The sequence below is a fragment of the Mastigoproctus giganteus genome, chromosome 8 (genome assembly GCF_048544385.1).
Source record: "Mastigoproctus giganteus isolate SK-2022 chromosome 8, ASM4854438v1, whole genome shotgun sequence".
NCBI classification, from domain to species: Eukaryota; Metazoa; Arthropoda; class Arachnida; order Uropygi; family Thelyphonidae; genus Mastigoproctus; species Mastigoproctus giganteus.
In genome coordinates this window covers 221,545,007-221,562,788 of record NC_143582.1, presented here as the reverse complement: position 1 = coordinate 221,562,788, position 17,782 = coordinate 221,545,007, and the positions used below count along the sequence as shown (strand labels likewise).

Genomic DNA, 17,782 nt, shown 5'->3' with positions numbered 1-17,782 from the left:
ATTCTGATGGGATTCTTCCACTTGTTCAGATTATGAACCTAGGGGAGCATAAATTCAAATTGAGGAAAGACAGCTGTAGAATAGATTTGCGGAAATTTGCCTTCAGCCAGCGGGTGGTTAATTGCTGGAACAAACTTCCATCTGTCGTTGTGGAAATTGATAGGTTAAATAAATTTAAGGAGGAACTGGACAAACATTTAGAGGGAATGGTGTGATTTTTTTTTTTTTTTTTGGCTGGTGCTGCATAAGCTCATACACTTGCTTTCTTACATCATATACCACTACTACACTAGCAAGACTTTTGTGGATTTATTTGAGGATTGTTTTCTACAGCAACATGTTCAAGGGGGCAACCAAATTCCGAATGCATGAGTCATCAGCAGTGATGACTCGTGCATTCGGAATTTGCAGATAAAGGAACCATTAGGTGACAGTGATCACAGTCTATTGATGTGGGATTTACTTAAAGTTGTAACTACCATCAAGGTTGTTGTTGTTGGTTTGTTATTTGGTTTTTAGGAGCATTAGCAACTAAGGCCATATTGCTCTAGGGATATGCGGTGGTCATTCCCTGACCTTTCTGTATCCTCCATATTTGGTGGTCACGGACTTGAACCCCGGTCTAATCAAGAAACGTGTGCTATGCACTGCTGCTTCTGCCCACCTGGCTACAGAGGCACCATACCATCAAGGGTAAAGGGAAGGGTTTTTGTTTTCATAAATGTGACTACAGTGTTTTCAAGCAGTTTTTAAATTCTATTCAGTGGAATCAACTGATGACATTAAAAACAGTAAATTCTAAATGGGAAGCCTTCAAGGAATTAATCTTGGAAGCTACTAGGCTTTTCATACCAACTAAGAAATAGTGTTCAAGATTTAGGCTTAAATGGATGTCAGATGAACTAATGAGGCTCTTGGCAGAGAAGAAAAATGCATGAGATGCATATTAATTAGCAGGTGACATAGAAGCCTATGGAAGATATAAGCTAATCTGTAATCAAATCACAAAGGAGATTAGGCAAACGAAGGCTGATTAGGGGAAATCCTTGGCAAAGGATGCAAAGAAAACCAACAAAGAGTTCTTTACTTATGTAAACTTTTAAAGGAGGGGGATGAATCAGATTGGTACACTTGACGTTGGTGGTTTGACTGTTGATGATTCTGCTCAGATCACTGACAAACTGAATGAGTATTTTGCATTTACATTCACCCAGGAGGAATTCTGTAAGGAAGGGGAGGCCAGAAGTTTACTAAACTCTAACAGGGAGCTAAATGATTTTGTAATAACAGAGAGAAAAGTGGAGGAGAAATTGTTGAAGTTAAACATAAAAAAAACACCTGGGGCAGATGTAATCTATCCAGTTATATTGAAGGAGTCAGCGAGGGAAGTAAGCAAACCATTAGCCTTAATCATGAGAGAATCCTTAGATTTGGGGGAGGTCTCCATGGTCTTGAGATGTGCAGATGTATCGCCAATTCACAAAGGGGGTCAAAGGGTGATGCAAATAATTATAGACCTGTTAGTTTATCTTCTGTTCTGGGGAAAATAGTGGAGTCGCTGATTAAAGAAGAGATGCAGGATCACCTAGACAATACTGAAGTAATAGTTCAGACACAGCATGGGTTTGTTAAGGAGAAGTCTTGTCTGACCAATTTGATTGGATACTACAATGTGGTACAAAGGAACTGGATGTAAAAAATAATTTGATATCATATACTTGGATCTTAGGAAAGCTTTTGATACTGTTGAACATGGAAGTACAAATTGGAGCAGTATGGCATTAAGGGCAAGTTGCTACAATGGATAAAGGGATGGTTGCATGGGAGATGGCAATAAATGGACACTGCTCTACGTGGACTAATGTTATTAATAGAGTCTCCCAGGGTTTGGTGCTGAGTCCATTGTTGTTTTGTGTATTTATGAATGATATTGATGAAGGTATATCAGGGTTAATGTCCAAGTTTGCAGATGATACAAAGGTTGGCAGGGTTGTTAATGATAGTAAAGACAGTATGCTACTGCAACAAGATCTAGAAAAGTTAGGTAGATGGGCTGAGAAGTGGCAACTGAAGTTTAATATTGACAAATGCAAAGTACTGCATATGGGTAGCAGTAACCCAAATGTACCAACTGTGTGGTACCTTTTGGCAAAATTTTCATATTCATCTGCACAATTACCTCAGATGGAATCTGAGGTAATTGTGCAGTCAAGTATGAAGTTTTCTGAGCAGTGCAGGTGGGCTGCCAGAGTAGGCCATGGAGTTTTGTCAATGATATATAGGAATTTTTCTAGCAGAGACAAGGAGGTGATTATACCTTTGTATAAGGCAATGGTCAGGCCACACCTTGAGTACTGCATACAGGTCTGGAGGTCTCATTTTAGGAAGGATGTAGAGTTGCTAGAATGAATACAGAGAAGGGCAACAAGATTGGTGAGAGGAACAAAGGGGTGCTCTTACTAAGAGAGGTTTAAGTTCTGCATGTTGCAGCATCCAGAGACTAGGTACCTGCGAGGTGATCTGATTGAGGTGTATAAGGCCTTAAATGGTTTGAGCAGGCTCAATGCTGATGGGATACTTCCACTTGCTTAGATTAAGAACCTGAGGGGCATAGATTCAAATTGAGGAAAAACAGTTATAGAATAGATGTGCGAAAGTTTGCCTTTAACACCAGCGGGTAGTTGATTGCTGGAACAGAATTCCATCTATTGTTGTGGAAGTTGATAGCTTAAATAAATTTAAGGCTGAACTAGACAAATATTTGGAGTGACTGGGATGGGTGAAATGGGAAGGTTTTTGGTTTTTTTTTTTTTTTTTTTTTGGCTGATGCTCTATTAAGCTTGCTTTCTTGCACCATATTATTATTATTACTAGCCACATAGTGCAAGGAAGCCTGAGGCTTATGCTGCACCAGCCAAAAAAAAATTCCAAGTTACCCTGAGAGAGAGAGAGAGAGAGAGAGAGAGAGAGAGAGAGAGAGAGAGAGAGAGAGAGAGAGAGAGAGAGAGAGAGAGAGAGAGAGAGTCTGAAGTAGAAGGAAATCACCAAAAAAGAGAAGAATGGTGATATCCAGCTCAGGACCCTGGGTGTGCTAAATCCATACTCACCAGGTGTGAGTCCCTGGGGGTAAATATGCCCCAATCAACTAATGCTAATGCTAACTACTTTACTAATCTTTATGACATCTGCAAATTTTGACACGAAGCCTGCTATTCGTAGTGGTGGTAGGTGGTATTAGTAGGTGGTAGATGACTTTCAGCAACCGGTGAAATACTACCACTTTGCTTATTGGAGGCTTGAGGTGTTGAAACCCATGTTTAGTCTCTAGAGCAAAGTTTCCGGCATCCCCCTTCCCCATACTTCTCCTTCAACCCATGCACGGTACTAAGTACTATAGGTTTTGATACCTTTCGTGTTTGGGGTTTTCATAAAAAAAAATTCCATTGTCGATGTTGTTTATGAAAATCAGAAACAGTGGTTTTCCAAGAAGTGATCCTTGGGGGACCCCACTTCTGATTTTACATCAATCTGAAGAATATCTATTTATAACAACTCTCTACCGTCTGCCCTGTAACCACCCAGCAATCTATGTTTGAATTTTTTCACTAATCCCCCCAGCATGTTCCAGCTTATACAGTAGTCTTTCATGACGTACTGAGTCAAATGCATTGCTAAAATCCAAATAAACAATGTTGAAATTGTTCCCTAGTTCAGTCAACTCATGAGTAACTGTGTCAAAATAGCTTACAAGCTGAGTTAAATATGATTTTCCTTAAAAAAACCATGTTGTGTGTCTTTCAGAATGCCTTTTCTATATAAATGTCCTTTGTTTGCACTCTTAGTCATTGCTCTTAAGATATTCCCTACCAATGAAATCACATTAACTGGTCTGTAGTTACCAACTTGGCTCTTAGAACTGCCTGTATGATAAGATTGGCAAAGCTGTGCCACTCAAAGTGATGGTGGCATGTGGTAAATTTTTGAATTTCTTTGTGGCACACTGCAGAAAATGGTTGGCTACCACTGAGCTAGACAATGTATTCCAAACTCCCATTGCATACAGATGGATCGAAAACAGAAATGACTGTAGGTACAGCAGTTGTCTTTCCTACTTTCACCATATCTACATCATTTTCATGCAGCGTGTACTTAATTGCATACAGTTCAAGCACTGCTGAACTGTATGCAATGAATTAGCCCTTGATCATATCATCGATTCTCTTACTCCACAGATCATAATTTATACAGGCTCCCTGACTGCAATGACTGCACTACAATGCAAATCTCTACCTTCCCATACCCTTATGAAACAAATCCAATCTTGGTTCAACATGATGCAACTTCCCAATCAGTGAAATTCTGTTGGATTCCAAAGTACAGTTGAATTCCTGGAAATGAAAATGCAGATGAAGCATCTAAACTGCTAAACATCCTATCAGCCAGTATTATACAAAAGCACAAGTCCCATATCCAGATTATAAATCTCTTGTGCAACAAGCATGCCACAATTAATGGAAGCAACTATGGTTATCTCAGAGAAACGATAAACTGTTACAACTTAAATACAAATCACAACTGTGTAACTCCAGTTTTGGAAAAATCAACATGGAGAAGTTGTTCTTACTAGAACATGGATTGGCCACACCTACCTAATGCATCTCTTTCTGCTTGCAGAGGAAGATCCTACACAGCATGTACACTATTATTAACTGTGAAATACATCTTTATACACTACCCTCATTACCATTCTGACAAGACTGTAGCCTTCAAATCTTTGTCAACCTTATCTAAACTATTAATACTGTATCACCCTATAAGAAACAGTGCTAACTTTGACAGAATTCTACAATTATTTGAAATGAATTCATTATATGACTGCTTTTAATTAACTTCCTATATCAGTTCCTACCAATAAAATAATGAACAAGCCTTGTGCCATTAAATCCTATTAACAATAGCCAAAAGTATTAAGGATGAATTCTCTAGCCTGCTCAACCACCAGATCTCAACACAATTGAGCATTTGTGGGATGAGATAGAATGTGCTATTTTGCAGCAAGGATCTGCTGTCAATCAGAGGCAAATGTCTGCATGGGCCAGCACCACTGTGGAAAGCTTTTGATACCATGAGTAACAGCACCACTGAATCTGCAAGATCTAATAAATCTTGCAGATTTATCAGATCTTATAGATCCAGTGGTGCTGTTACTGGGAAGAATTATCATGAAATGTTAAGAAATTATGCAGTACTCAATAACAGAAGCATGTTTTCAGATATGATGGTGCTTTTCAACAGGATGATGCACTTCCAAATGGTGCTTCTAAGGAGTAAAGGAGGTGTAATTATAGGTCAGTGTACCTAATAAACTGTTCATTCAGTATATATTGATATGTATTTAATTTTTTTGCATTGCCATTTTTATCATCATTAAGTTAATTATGCTTTATTTTATAATCAGCATATTTCTGCAACTTACCTCACAGCTTGTACAAAGTATTCCAAAGCCATATGGTAATTATTCTGTGTTTCAAATACATGACCTAAATTGTTATAGAGTTTTGCATTCCTTTGATTTACTTTGACACCTGCTGTGAAAAGTGTGTAGTCAGATTTCCTAAATATACAAAAAAAAAAAAAAAAAGGGAGTCAATGAATTCATTTTAAAATAAATATACTTATTTACATTTGATAGCTGTACATGTACAATTAAGAAGAGTGGAAAATCCATTATTATAAGTACTGCCTATAATATATACTATAATATTATAGTATATGCTATATATAGTGCCTATAGCAAAGTCTGCTGTAACAATCATTATTACTCTTCTGTCAGTTTAATAATATTAAATGTAGGGAAATACTTTAGATAAAAATGGGAAATGCATAAATGTGAAACTTTTTTGCTATGATGAGTAAGTTGCAGCAATAACTGTAATTTTAATGCCACAGAGTTCTGTGCTAACACATTTATGAGAATTTCTGGAGTGGTGCCAGTGACAGGTTTCTGCCACTACCCAAATTACTTAGCAACTTTCCTCGTGGATGAATGGTACTAGATCCCTGTAGAGCAGCTCCAGATTCCTTTAGATTTCATGCCATCTGGTTACACAAGGAACCATACAATGCCATACAAACTGACTTTTAATAGGTATTTCCATTATTCTATCCACCACCCTAAACTGCTCTTTTGGATATTAGTAGTGCAATACCAATAAAACTCATTTGGTAGATTCACTTTATGAGACATTAATAACATTGTATGAAGACTGTGCTAATTGACCAAACAACTACTTTAAGAGATAACCAAAAATTAATACACTATTACACCAAAATTATTACCTTTGTTAACAGCAACATGTTCGGGAACAAATCCCAGTCCCTGGTCACATATACCACTCCTCTCAGTGATCAGGATGTTCAGTTTACTGAATCGGTGGAAATTCTCACCTCACTTTGCAGAAATATGTTAACTTGCAAGGGATAACTGTGTGGATGGCAATTTCCTCTTGTGGATTTATCAGATCTTATAGATTTAATGGTGCTGTTACTGGGAAGAATCATCATGAAATGTTAAGGAATTATGCTTGCTGGTTGTTTGGGAATTTTTTAGGTGCATTGGTGTCTATGGCCATAGTCCGCCAAGGAATTATGCAGTACTCAATATAAGAAGCATGTTTTCGGATAAGATGGTGTTTTTCAACAGGATAATGCACTTCCAAATGGTGCTTTTGAATATCCTCCAAGGTCTCCAGACCTAATTCCCTTAGATTTTTTGCATGGGTGTTAACTGAAAGATAAGGTGTGCTCAAAAACCATAAACACTGGTTGATTTGTAGATGAAGATACAGCAAGAAACACACAGAATTTCAACTGACTTAAGCACCTACAATGTATGTAGGAGCATTAAAAAAAGATCATTTATGCATGCATACCAGAGGATGACATTTTGAACATCTTAATGAGTTTCTTTTAAACAAAAGTCAAATATGCAATTCAGTTGTTAAATAAAAAATTTATTTAAATTTATTATCAAATTTGCAAATTATGGGATACATAATTTTGACTTACCTTAATTAACTTACCCTGTATATATAAAAATACATTTTTTCACTCAAGGATTAAAATCAATGTATACAATCACTAGAGAACTGATCATTAGCAGGTCGGGTGGAGTCAGTGGACCTCTCTGCATAATCAGGGATCAATTACCCTTAGGATGTTATCTCCCTTCTCTTACTATCTTGGACACTAATTTGTTTCCAAAATTAAATTTTTATAAACAAGAACTGTGTTGCTTAAATTCACCCAGTTAATCAGAATGACCATGGCCAGAAGTGTGTTAGTTGTCTGACGACACCGGCAAAAGGGCATAAAGCTGTCTGACAGCAAAGGGCATAAAGCTGTCTGACAGCAAAGGGCATAAAGTTGAATCTTTTGAATGTTGACTGGAAGTCTAATAAAAAAGCATGGATGACACGAGATATCATGAGCGAATGGATAAGTCACTTTAACCAAAACATGATTCGTCAAAACAGAAAAATTATTCTTTTCATGGATAATGCTGCATCTCACCCGCACATTGAATTGTCCAACATTCAAATCGTTTTTCTGCCACCAAACACATCTGCAGAATGTCAGCCCTTGGATCAAGGGATAATAAAAAATTTTAAACTTCACTACAGAAAACGTGTTTTAAGACATATCATTGCAAACATGAACGATGTAACATGTGCGAGTGACCTTGCAAAGAAAATCAGCATCCTAGATGAATTAGCATTAGCATTAGTAGAGGCATTTGATGCAAGAAAGCAAGCTTATGCAGAATCAGCCAGAAAAAAAAAAAAGATGCGATTCAATGGATTTCCTCTTCAGTAAACGCAATTAGAAAACAAACTGTCGTGAACTGTTTTGTAAAGTCTGGCTTCTCAAACGCAAAAATTGAAGTTGTGAACAGCAATGTGGAGCACCAAGAAGAACAAGAACTTCAACATCTATTGATAATGTACGATACTTCAGCTACAGTGGCCCTGGGGGGGTCCCCCATCTCCGCATTGTATTCTTTGTAAGTGACACAGAACTCTTTGGAGGCCAGAGATTTAAAAAGTGTGTGGGGAGTGGTTTGCTGTGTAGTATTACATTCTGTTGTTTCTCTGACCATTTAGCCATTGGGCCCCTATTGGGACCCACAGTTGCCCACACTTTTCCATGAGGAGGCAGGTCAGGCACCCAGTAATTATTTAAGTACTCTGGCCAGAAGTGTGATGGTATCTGAAGTATAATTTTAACACAGTTCTACTCATTTCTAATATTTTAATATTACTTTTAATATTTCTCACCTGAGGGTTTCCACATCTTAAAGGCTCAAAAAGGTTTTATAATTTTCAATAATGCTGTTGGCTGAGTCACTGGGCTATATTTGGGTCAAGATTTAACCAGATGTGGCCTGTAACCCCCTCCCTTCCCCTCCCTCAATCTTTATTCCTACCATAACCTTGGAAACTAGTTTATCTACTGTATAAACAAATATTTCCTGCTATTAGAAATATGATAAACACAGTAATAAAAATTAGTATTATAGTAGCTTTTACTTCTGTTTACACTTACCAATCTAGATTCCGGAGTATGGTTTTCATTATATTAAGGCACAAAAGGAGAATGAGTCCTGCAGCTAGCATTGGTTTTTGTTTCCTGAGAGAAACAAAATGTCATGAGCCAGACTAATAGTTTAACAAATACATATAAAGATCAACAGTGGCAATCCCAGACAGGAGTTAAACGGGCTGCAGCCCTCTTATGATAAAAATAAGGATTTTTATTAGCATTAGCATTAGTTGAGGCATACGATGCAAGAAAGCAAGCTTATAGAGCATCAGCCAAAAAAAAAAAAAAAAAAACCTTCCCGTTTCACCCATCTGGTCACTCCAAATATTTGTCTAGTTCAGCCTTAAATTTATTTAAGCTATCAACTTCCACAACAACAGATGGAAGTCTGTTCCAGCAATCAACTACCCACTGGATGAGTTATCATAAGGAGGCTGCTACATGATGATTAAAACTCAATAATTCCTCAATATGCTGCTGTAGCCTTCCTTCAGACAATCTTGGGACTGCCACTGATGATAAGGTACTATTCATAATGGGCATATCTGTAAGCAGTATTACAAAATAATACTGAGTAGTATAAAAGAATGAAGAATTTTCATGTGTTAAGAAATATCCTCAATCAAGATACAAGAGTTTTTTGTATACATATAGTAGATGGTGACAAGTAAAAATGACCACAATATAACTTATGATAAAATTAGTTATTCAAAAAATAGTGTCTTGGTTTGAACCAGTTCACTCGGAATTGCTGGATTACTATGGCAAATAACACAGGCCTGCAAACTAAAACTTATAGAATGGAGTCTCGATTCTAGTACGTTACCTTCTGTAAGTTTGCTACTTTTTTTTTTTTTTTTGTATCATGTGATGACTGTCTGCTTATTGGGAAAAAGTAAGTATGTTTTTCTGCAATTTGTGCAATTTTTTGTATCATGTAAGGATTGTCCACAAACAACTGGGAAAAAGCAAACACATTTTTTTTTTTATTATTTTGTAAATTTTATTTTATTTATGCAATTTTTTATAACACAACAACGAATACTCAATTATAGAAAATAGAAGGAAAATAATACAAAAGTAAATTTCTATGCAGATTCATCAGATTACTTTAAATAAGTTCAAAGTCTCTTGATCTCAAATGACTGCTTTGTGGTTTTTTTTTCTTTTATTTGTTATGACACATCTTTTCAAAAACTAACAGTAACTTTTCACACTTTCTTTGGTATTGTCTATCCATCTCCTTTATATCTTGGCAGAATCATTTGCCATTTTTAAGTTCATAGCTCCTCACTGACAAATGAAGATCTTATGGAAAAAAGTGAAATAAATTAACCATCAAGCTTATCTTTATTGTCTTTATTTATAATGATAGTTTAAATCATTGTAAATGATTTAAACTATCATTGTAAATGATAGTTTACAATCTAACTGTACCATTCATCATAAAATATTCTTTCAATGCTAAAAGACCTAAAAGAGAAAAATATAAGGAATACAATGAACGTCCAAAGAAACCAACATTGATAAAATAGAGGAGAAAAGATTGGAGTAGTTTGGCCATGCAAAGAGAATGGAAGATGACAGATTGCCCAGAGGACCCATGGAGAAGGAAAAAGAGAGGGAGTTCAAGAAGGACGTGGATAGAGGATGTGAGAGCAGCTATGAGTAGAAGAGGACTAGTGGACTATTGGGAAGATAGAAGAAAATAAAATAAATAAATCAGTCAACTACTGAGTGCTAGGCACTCAGGATGAAGGGTCCATAGCCACAAATGGTCATTAGTGTAGTATCTCAAATAGAGAGCTTTATGGTAATTGAAAAAAGTTTCTAGACCCCCGGCTTGGCCTAAAACTGAGGAACTAATGAAAACATCTATTTGATTCTTTCCAGTTGTTGTGAATGACATGGGTGGGAGAAGCGACTGGCAGGTGAGGGCCATGCAAGACTCCGTTCAGGTGCCTCCCCACCATCGCTGCCTCAACACTGGCTCTCTGAGTACTTCCTTGCTGGGACAACTCCAGCTTTGAAAATTGTTAAAAAATACTTCTCATCACAAAATTTATAAATGACCTTTATAAATTATTAACTAACTATTTAGCAACCTTTTTATCACCAAAAGGAGAGTTACTTAGTACAAAGAAGCATGCTATTGAAGTGCAATAAAAAATTGTTTTTTTAATTTTAACACAAAAAGTAAATGATAGATTTCAATTGGAATAGTTTTTCCTATATAAGCATCGAATAATGCATAGCTAATGTGATTTTTAAAATTTTAGCTCCATTAGCGACGGAAATAAAAGGGGGACACGAAAATTACTCACATTTTCCTGTCTGGCGCCGCTATTTTTAATTTTAAAAATATTTTAAACCTACTCGTTGAGCTCTTTCCAACGATGTATAATAAGCTATTGGTTGTTCAACAACATTTTTTGTCCATCCCCCCCAATCAAACAAATTTTTGTCAACAACGATCAATATGCCGTTATGTTGGCGCACATGATTTACAAACCCATGCAAAATTTCAAGTCAATATGTTGAGTAGTTCCAGAGATACAATGCTGTGACAGACAACCGAGTGACATTATAAGGGTCCTTTGTTAGACTACGGACTCTAAAAAGAATAAAGGAATGACTTTTTGATAGCACACTTGATCTTAGCCAAAGGCCGAGAAGGGATAACGTAAACTGGTTACGATATTATACAATTCAAATATGTAATAATTTGGTAGTTTAAATACAAATTCATTAAACATCAATAGTTTTGAAAGCTATGAAAAACATTTAGCTATTATTTGCTTTAAAACTATAGTTCTTCAAATTTTCTTAAGAAATTACTTAGGAGAAAGGAAGGCAGATTTTTAATGTCATAAGAAATTATTAATTATGGTGTATACATTCTATCCAAGGCGAGAGAATGGGATAACTAAGGAATTAGCGCCATTCTAAATTCTACATTCTAAATTTCCAACTACCCAAATATAAGTTCAAGACTTTTGGACTTCTAACATCCTTACCCTCAACAAATGGTCGCCAACTGAAGCTTGGGAAATGACGTGATATAAAAATATTAATAAATAAAACCCAATACTGATGAATCATAGAAACAAAAAAAAAAGAAAAAAAATTAAATATAATCGACCCAAGCAAATCCAATTGCGTGCAAAATTTCAGTCTTATTATCTGACGTTATGGATCGTTATTTACTTTAAATAACAATTTAAATAACAATTTTATTTAAATAACAATTAAATATGAATTATAGGCTACTGAATTTGCCATGATTGGTACGATATGTTAAATTAAAAATAAGTGCTCAAAAAGTTAGTCCAAAGATTCCCTCTCATAATAGTTTAAGAACCTTTAATTTAGCCACTGTGCGTAAATTTAAATTATAAATAAGTTAAATTAGAGACAGTTTAAATCTCTTCTCTTCGATTTCTCAAACAAAATGGTGCAGTGCAATTGTTTCAATTATTTAATGTTTTTTTTAAAATTTATTTATTCAAAATTCGAGATCAGTAAATAATTACAAAACTTCGCGGTTATTTAGTTTTAAAATGGCTCGGATTTGATTCCCATCTCATGTGTGTACTTTATACGTTGTAGTATACAGAGTTGTATGTATCCGTGTACATACTCTGTATGCGGAACTGAATGCATTCGACTGTGATGTGCTGCCATCTATACGAAAATGTGAAGTATTTCCAATATCGAACCCATAAGGCTTCCAGGAATTAACATTTGATTTTTTATTATTTTCCTTGCTTTCAATTAAAATATAGTGGTACGAATTTAAAGAGACGGGACCCCCACTCCCAACACTCCACTTAAGAAGATTTTCCGATTTTGAAAAATAAGCAAACGTACACCTAGTATGAATACGCATTTTACCAGTTATATGTCTGCTCATTCTTATTTATTAGTTTCTCTTATTTTAAACTTTATTATTTTATATTTTTTATTTTATTTATTATTTTGATTATTTTTGTATTATTTTATTATTTTTACCATTGAAAACTACATAGCCGCCATGTATTTAAATTCAAACAGCCATAGTTCTGCAACCTTTTAGAATTGGACACTTGTTCATATATTTACAATTACTATAATTTTTAGGCCGCCCGAATAATTAAATTCATTTACAGTGCTGTGTGTCTTATGTCCGTTAATTGTGTGTGTTCGATGGTCGATCTGTCTGTCTTTGCTGGACGAAAAACCCCAGTTTCTGGGGGATAACCTTGCTTCTACGCTGAGACCGACTAACTCAGCCACTCCAGTCTCAGCGTAGAAGCAAGGTTAGCCACGTAGAAGTCGGTCTAAGCCACTCCGTGGCCGAGTTAGTCAATGGACTTTTTTCAAGTGAAAAAAGTCCATTAAAGTTCCTCGCGTATATAACACTGATCCTAAACGCAATCGACGACGCACTGCACCAGAAATCAGACTTGATTTCAATAGGAAACAGAGAAACTCCCGTGTCTGTATCCACTCTAAAACTTCGTCTTAAAGAAGCAGCACTTCATGGTCGTGTAGAAGTCCCAAAACCCTTATTAAAACCGGAAAATCGAAAGAAATGGTTGGCTTGCTAAGAGTCATCAACATTGGACAATTGAAAAGTGGAAAAACGTGCCGTGGACGGATGAATTCAAATTTGAAAATTTTGGATCCAAGCGTAAGAGAGACAATTAAAAAGTAAAAAAAGTAAAATGCAGCTATTATCAACCCACTGCAGGATGGAAGCCTCCTCAACTTTTCATACTGAGGGAAATGGACCATAATCTGCCACGCTGGTCCAGTGCGGGTTGGCAGATCGACCGTATGCAGCAGTCAGGGGCTTGAACCCAGGTCGACTCAAAGAGCGTGTGCTACTACACTCCCGCTCCTGCCACGTTGTTTGGTGCCTACAGTGGTGGTTGTTCCATCATGATCTGGAGTTACTTCTTGTTTTCTGGAGTGGGCAACATCATCAGAATTGAAGAAATTTTAAGAAAAGAAAGTTATAAAGACATAATGCGATGTCCCCATGGACTTCGACTTTGTGGAAGAAATTTTATATTACAACAAGACAATTAACCGAAGCTAGCAACTAAAAGCAGGAAGAAACGGGTATTGCAGATTTGGTGTAGTTACCTCAACTGCTTGACTAAAACCCAATAGAGCTTTTATGGGACCATCTAGACCACAATCGGTGAAGTCTGCCCATCTTCACAAAATTTATGGGAAACCCTGCAGATTGCTTGGAATAATGTCAAGACACTGTTATAAAGTTAAACGCCCGAAGACCATGCCTGTTTAAGGCAGTGATAAAATCTTGTGGAGTATATTTTGATGAAAAATTCAGTATAGTTGTTAATATTAATCATTTCAATATTTTTTGCTGTAAATTTTTCAATGCTTAATAAAAAAATCTTAAAATACTTTGTAGTGTGTTGTTTGTTTTATATTAAAACTTACATTATTATAGCTAATTTCAAAAATAGTTTTTGTCATACTCTGTGATTCCAAACTTTTAGATGTGAGTGTATGTTCATTTCCACTTACAAATTTTGCCTCTGTGAAAATATTCCGGAACTAGATTCAGAACTGTAATTTGGGTGGAGAAGGCAGCAAATTTTCTCCAGATCAAAACCGGGGATGTAAAAACATACGGTGTTTTAAAATAATATATTTATTATTATATTTTTATCTATAAAATAACGAAAATATGAATGAGTATGACGTTTGTAATGTCTATTTATGAGGGGCTGGTGGATGAAACACTACATTGTTTTCTCGGGCTCAAGGGTTCATTATTATTATATTAGGGTTACCCGTAATTGATTACATTAACCCATGTTTGTGTCTGTAAATTGTGTGTGTGTGTTCTCTGGTAGATTTGCCTGTTTTGCTGGACGAAAAACCCCCAGTATCTGAGGAAAAAATCTTGCTATCTACGCCTGGGAGTGACTAACTCAGCTACGGAGTTAAAAAAGCCCATTAAAGTTCCTCGCGTCATCGACAGGATTCTAACCCGGGCCTTTTCCACCTGGTGTGGGGAGGACGGTGATGATATCACTGTGCTACACGCGCAGACTGGGGTCAAGAGTTGCAGCTTTGAATCAAAAGTTTTAGGTCAGAAGACTGTCCAATCCACAGACTATAACCCTCGTAGGTAGCACAGTTGGTAAGATCGCCGTCCTCCCCACACCTGGTGGAAAAGACCTGAGTTCAAGTCCCGTCGATGACGCGAGGAATTTTTAGGGGTCTTTTTCACAACATGGCTGAGTTAGTCGGCCTCAGGTGAGGGTAGTAGGGTTTTTCTCCCAGAAACTCGGGTTTTTCGTTCAGCAAACATCGACCACAGAACACATGCAATTTACAGACAATATGGCCTTAGTCGTTGATGCTCCTGAAATCCTAAAACAAAACAACAACAGACTATAGTAGTTGGCACGAAAGAGTGGAAACGGCGTATGCGTAACTCAAAAACTTCAACCACCAATCAGGCAGTTGCAGGACTCATTTCTTCCTGAAATAGAAATAGCAAGTTGCTATTTCTATTTCAGGAAGCGATTTAAAACAAAAATGTGTAAGTTTATTTTACGAAAAACAGTTATGTAAAATCACTCACATTTTAAATGAAAAGAAATAGTAAAAATTACGAACAAGGTTATTAAATCATTAATTAATATTTACAGTTATTTTCGAATATGTTTTGGTCAATTAAAAGTATACCAGCTCAAAGCTTTGTGCTAGTATACTAGCACTAAGCAGATCATATTTAGAGATCGGCATAATTTGTATTAAAAATCCGTAATCCGATTTCTACATAAAAGAAATCGTCCTGAGAAAAGTTAGAAAAGTCAAAAGTGAAAAAAAAAAAAAAAAAAAAAAATTGAAGGTATACAGTATGTCCACAGGGACAAACAAACAAACAAAAAAAAAAAAAACATGCTATGAAAATCTAATGTCTATCCGACTTTTCCTTCTGAAGAAAGCATGAAACATATTTTAGGTGGAAGGTTCCCGAGAAACAACAACAAAAATTTATGGGCCTTTTTCACAATGGGGCTGAGTTAGTCGGTCTCAGGCGAGGGCAGCATGGTTTTTTCTCCCGGGGACTCGGGTTTTTTGTCCAGCAAACAGAAAATCTTCAGAACACACGCAATTTACAGACAATATACAAAGAGCAACATGGCCTTAGTCGCCGATGCTCCTAAAACCCAACGACAACAACTCCCATTTATGGATAGGGATGACTGTATACTGAAAAAAATTGTCGAATTTCTATTGTCTGATTTTATGAAATTTTATGTTATTTTAATTCGATTGGTCCGATTTTGCAAAATTTTATGAAAATCTATCCATTAAGAACTTTATGAGTGAAGTTCAAAAAGTTCGTGGCCTGAGTATAAAGCGTTTATTTGAGGAGTCTGGTAACATATTACTTTTCAACACAGTTCCCTTTGGAGTCAATACACTTTTGCCACCGATGCTGCAATGCGATTCCAGCTGCGAAGAAAGTTTTCTCTTCGGCCTCCAGGAAAGCATCCATCGCAGAAATGACATCACTGAAGATGGGAAAAATGATCCAGCCAGGTATTTTTTTTTTTTTCCAAATTAGGAAATAGGGGAAAGTCCGATGGCGTTAGATCCGGTGAATGTGGAAATGGTCCAAGATTTCAAAGACGCACTCATGCAGCGCAACCAAGGCAATGAGAGGCTTGTGAGCAGGCGTGTTGTCCACGTGTAACAAGACACATTTGCTGAATTTTCCTCATCGCTTGCCTTTGAGTTTCGCGAAAACGTCTGACAAGGTCTGCGTAATATGACCCTGTGACTGTCTGACCTTTCTAAAGGTAATCCACTAGCAACACTCCATCAGCATCCCAAAAATCAGAGGCTATCACCTTGCCAGCAGAAGCAATCGATTTGGTTTTCTTTGGAGGGAGGGAAGAGCTGTGCTTCCACTGTTTGGATTGCTCCTTTATCTCTGGCTGAAAGTGATGGACCTATATTTCATCCATGGTCAAAAACGTCCAAGGAAATATCCTGGATCTGCTCCAAAACGATACAAATGTTCACTTGACGTGACAACTCTTTGCGTTTTTGATCTGCTGTCAACAACTTTGGGACCTGTCGTACTGACATCTTTTCTCATAGCAAGAACTTCTGTTGTTATGTGGTGCACGTGGATGGGATGTTCAATACTGTGGTATTAGATGCTGGCAATACTGTCACACAGTATTGCCAGCATCTTGGGCATCTCAGTATTGCTCAGTAATATCATTCATTACTGACTGTACCAAACTGTCACTCATCGATATCACTAGACCAGGCACACTGTCAACAACTTCTGAAGCGATGGAAGTTTCAGGTCTCTGACAACATGGGTCATCGTTTAAATTCTGCTGCCCATTTCTTAAACATGGTATAAGAAGGGACATGCTCCCCCAATGTTATAACCATATCCTTATGAACTGCATCTGACGTCAGTCCTTTTCCCTCCAAATATTGCATGACTGCACGGTGATTGATTTTTGTCCATCTTTCCTCATTCACACAATTTTGTTGACTCCAAGTCCTGTAATTACAAAAAGACCTCATTGAAACTGCATGAAACTTGATGGGTTATTATTTGAAATGTTAAGTACAGAAATTTTTAACACGGTACTACTACGCTTTCATACTCAGGCCACGAACTTTTCAAACGCTCCTCGTATGCTTATCAAAAATAAAAATAGTTGCTACTGAACAAAACTAACCTGACTATTTCGGTGAAATATGGGAAATTTTAGTTGTTTTTACTTCATCACAATAGAAGATTTCTAACCTCCCCAAACAGTTCCTCTTCTAAATAATTCAGCCCTTTACTATACTTTTGAGCATATGCCATTGCACTTGGGTTATAATTTTAATCCCCTCGTTTAGAAAATTAAAACTAAATATATATTCCACCAACCTAAGATTGGCATTGAAGATGAATAGCGCATAGTCACTGGCATTGAAGATGAATAGCGCAGTGAACGTCCGTCAGTAGCAACCACTCCAGAAAATATATCAGTAAAGTTCATGTCATGGTGGTGGATGATGGCCGATTAACCGTTAGAAAAATGGTAGAGGCTATAGTCATTTCAATTGAAAGGATGCAAAATATTCTGTCAAATTAATTAGGCATGATAAAGGTTTCTTCAAGATGGAT

General features: G+C 36.6%; 1 protein-coding gene across 1 annotated transcript in view; it reads right to left on the bottom strand.

Annotated features, from left to right (window-relative positions):
- LOC150082346 (protein O-mannosyl-transferase TMTC3-like) overlaps positions 1 to 17,782 on the bottom strand; it is a 257,040-nt gene that overhangs the window by 69,441 nt on the left and 169,817 nt on the right. Inside the window, exons 10-11 of the mRNA XM_090380488.1 lie at positions 8,605 to 8,688; positions 5,477 to 5,614 (exon numbers count right to left, since the gene is read on the bottom strand). Coding sequence (XP_090236614.1) covers positions 5,477 to 5,614; positions 8,605 to 8,688 — 222 coding nt within the window. The remainder of the gene's footprint in view (positions 1 to 5,476; positions 5,615 to 8,604; positions 8,689 to 17,782) is intronic.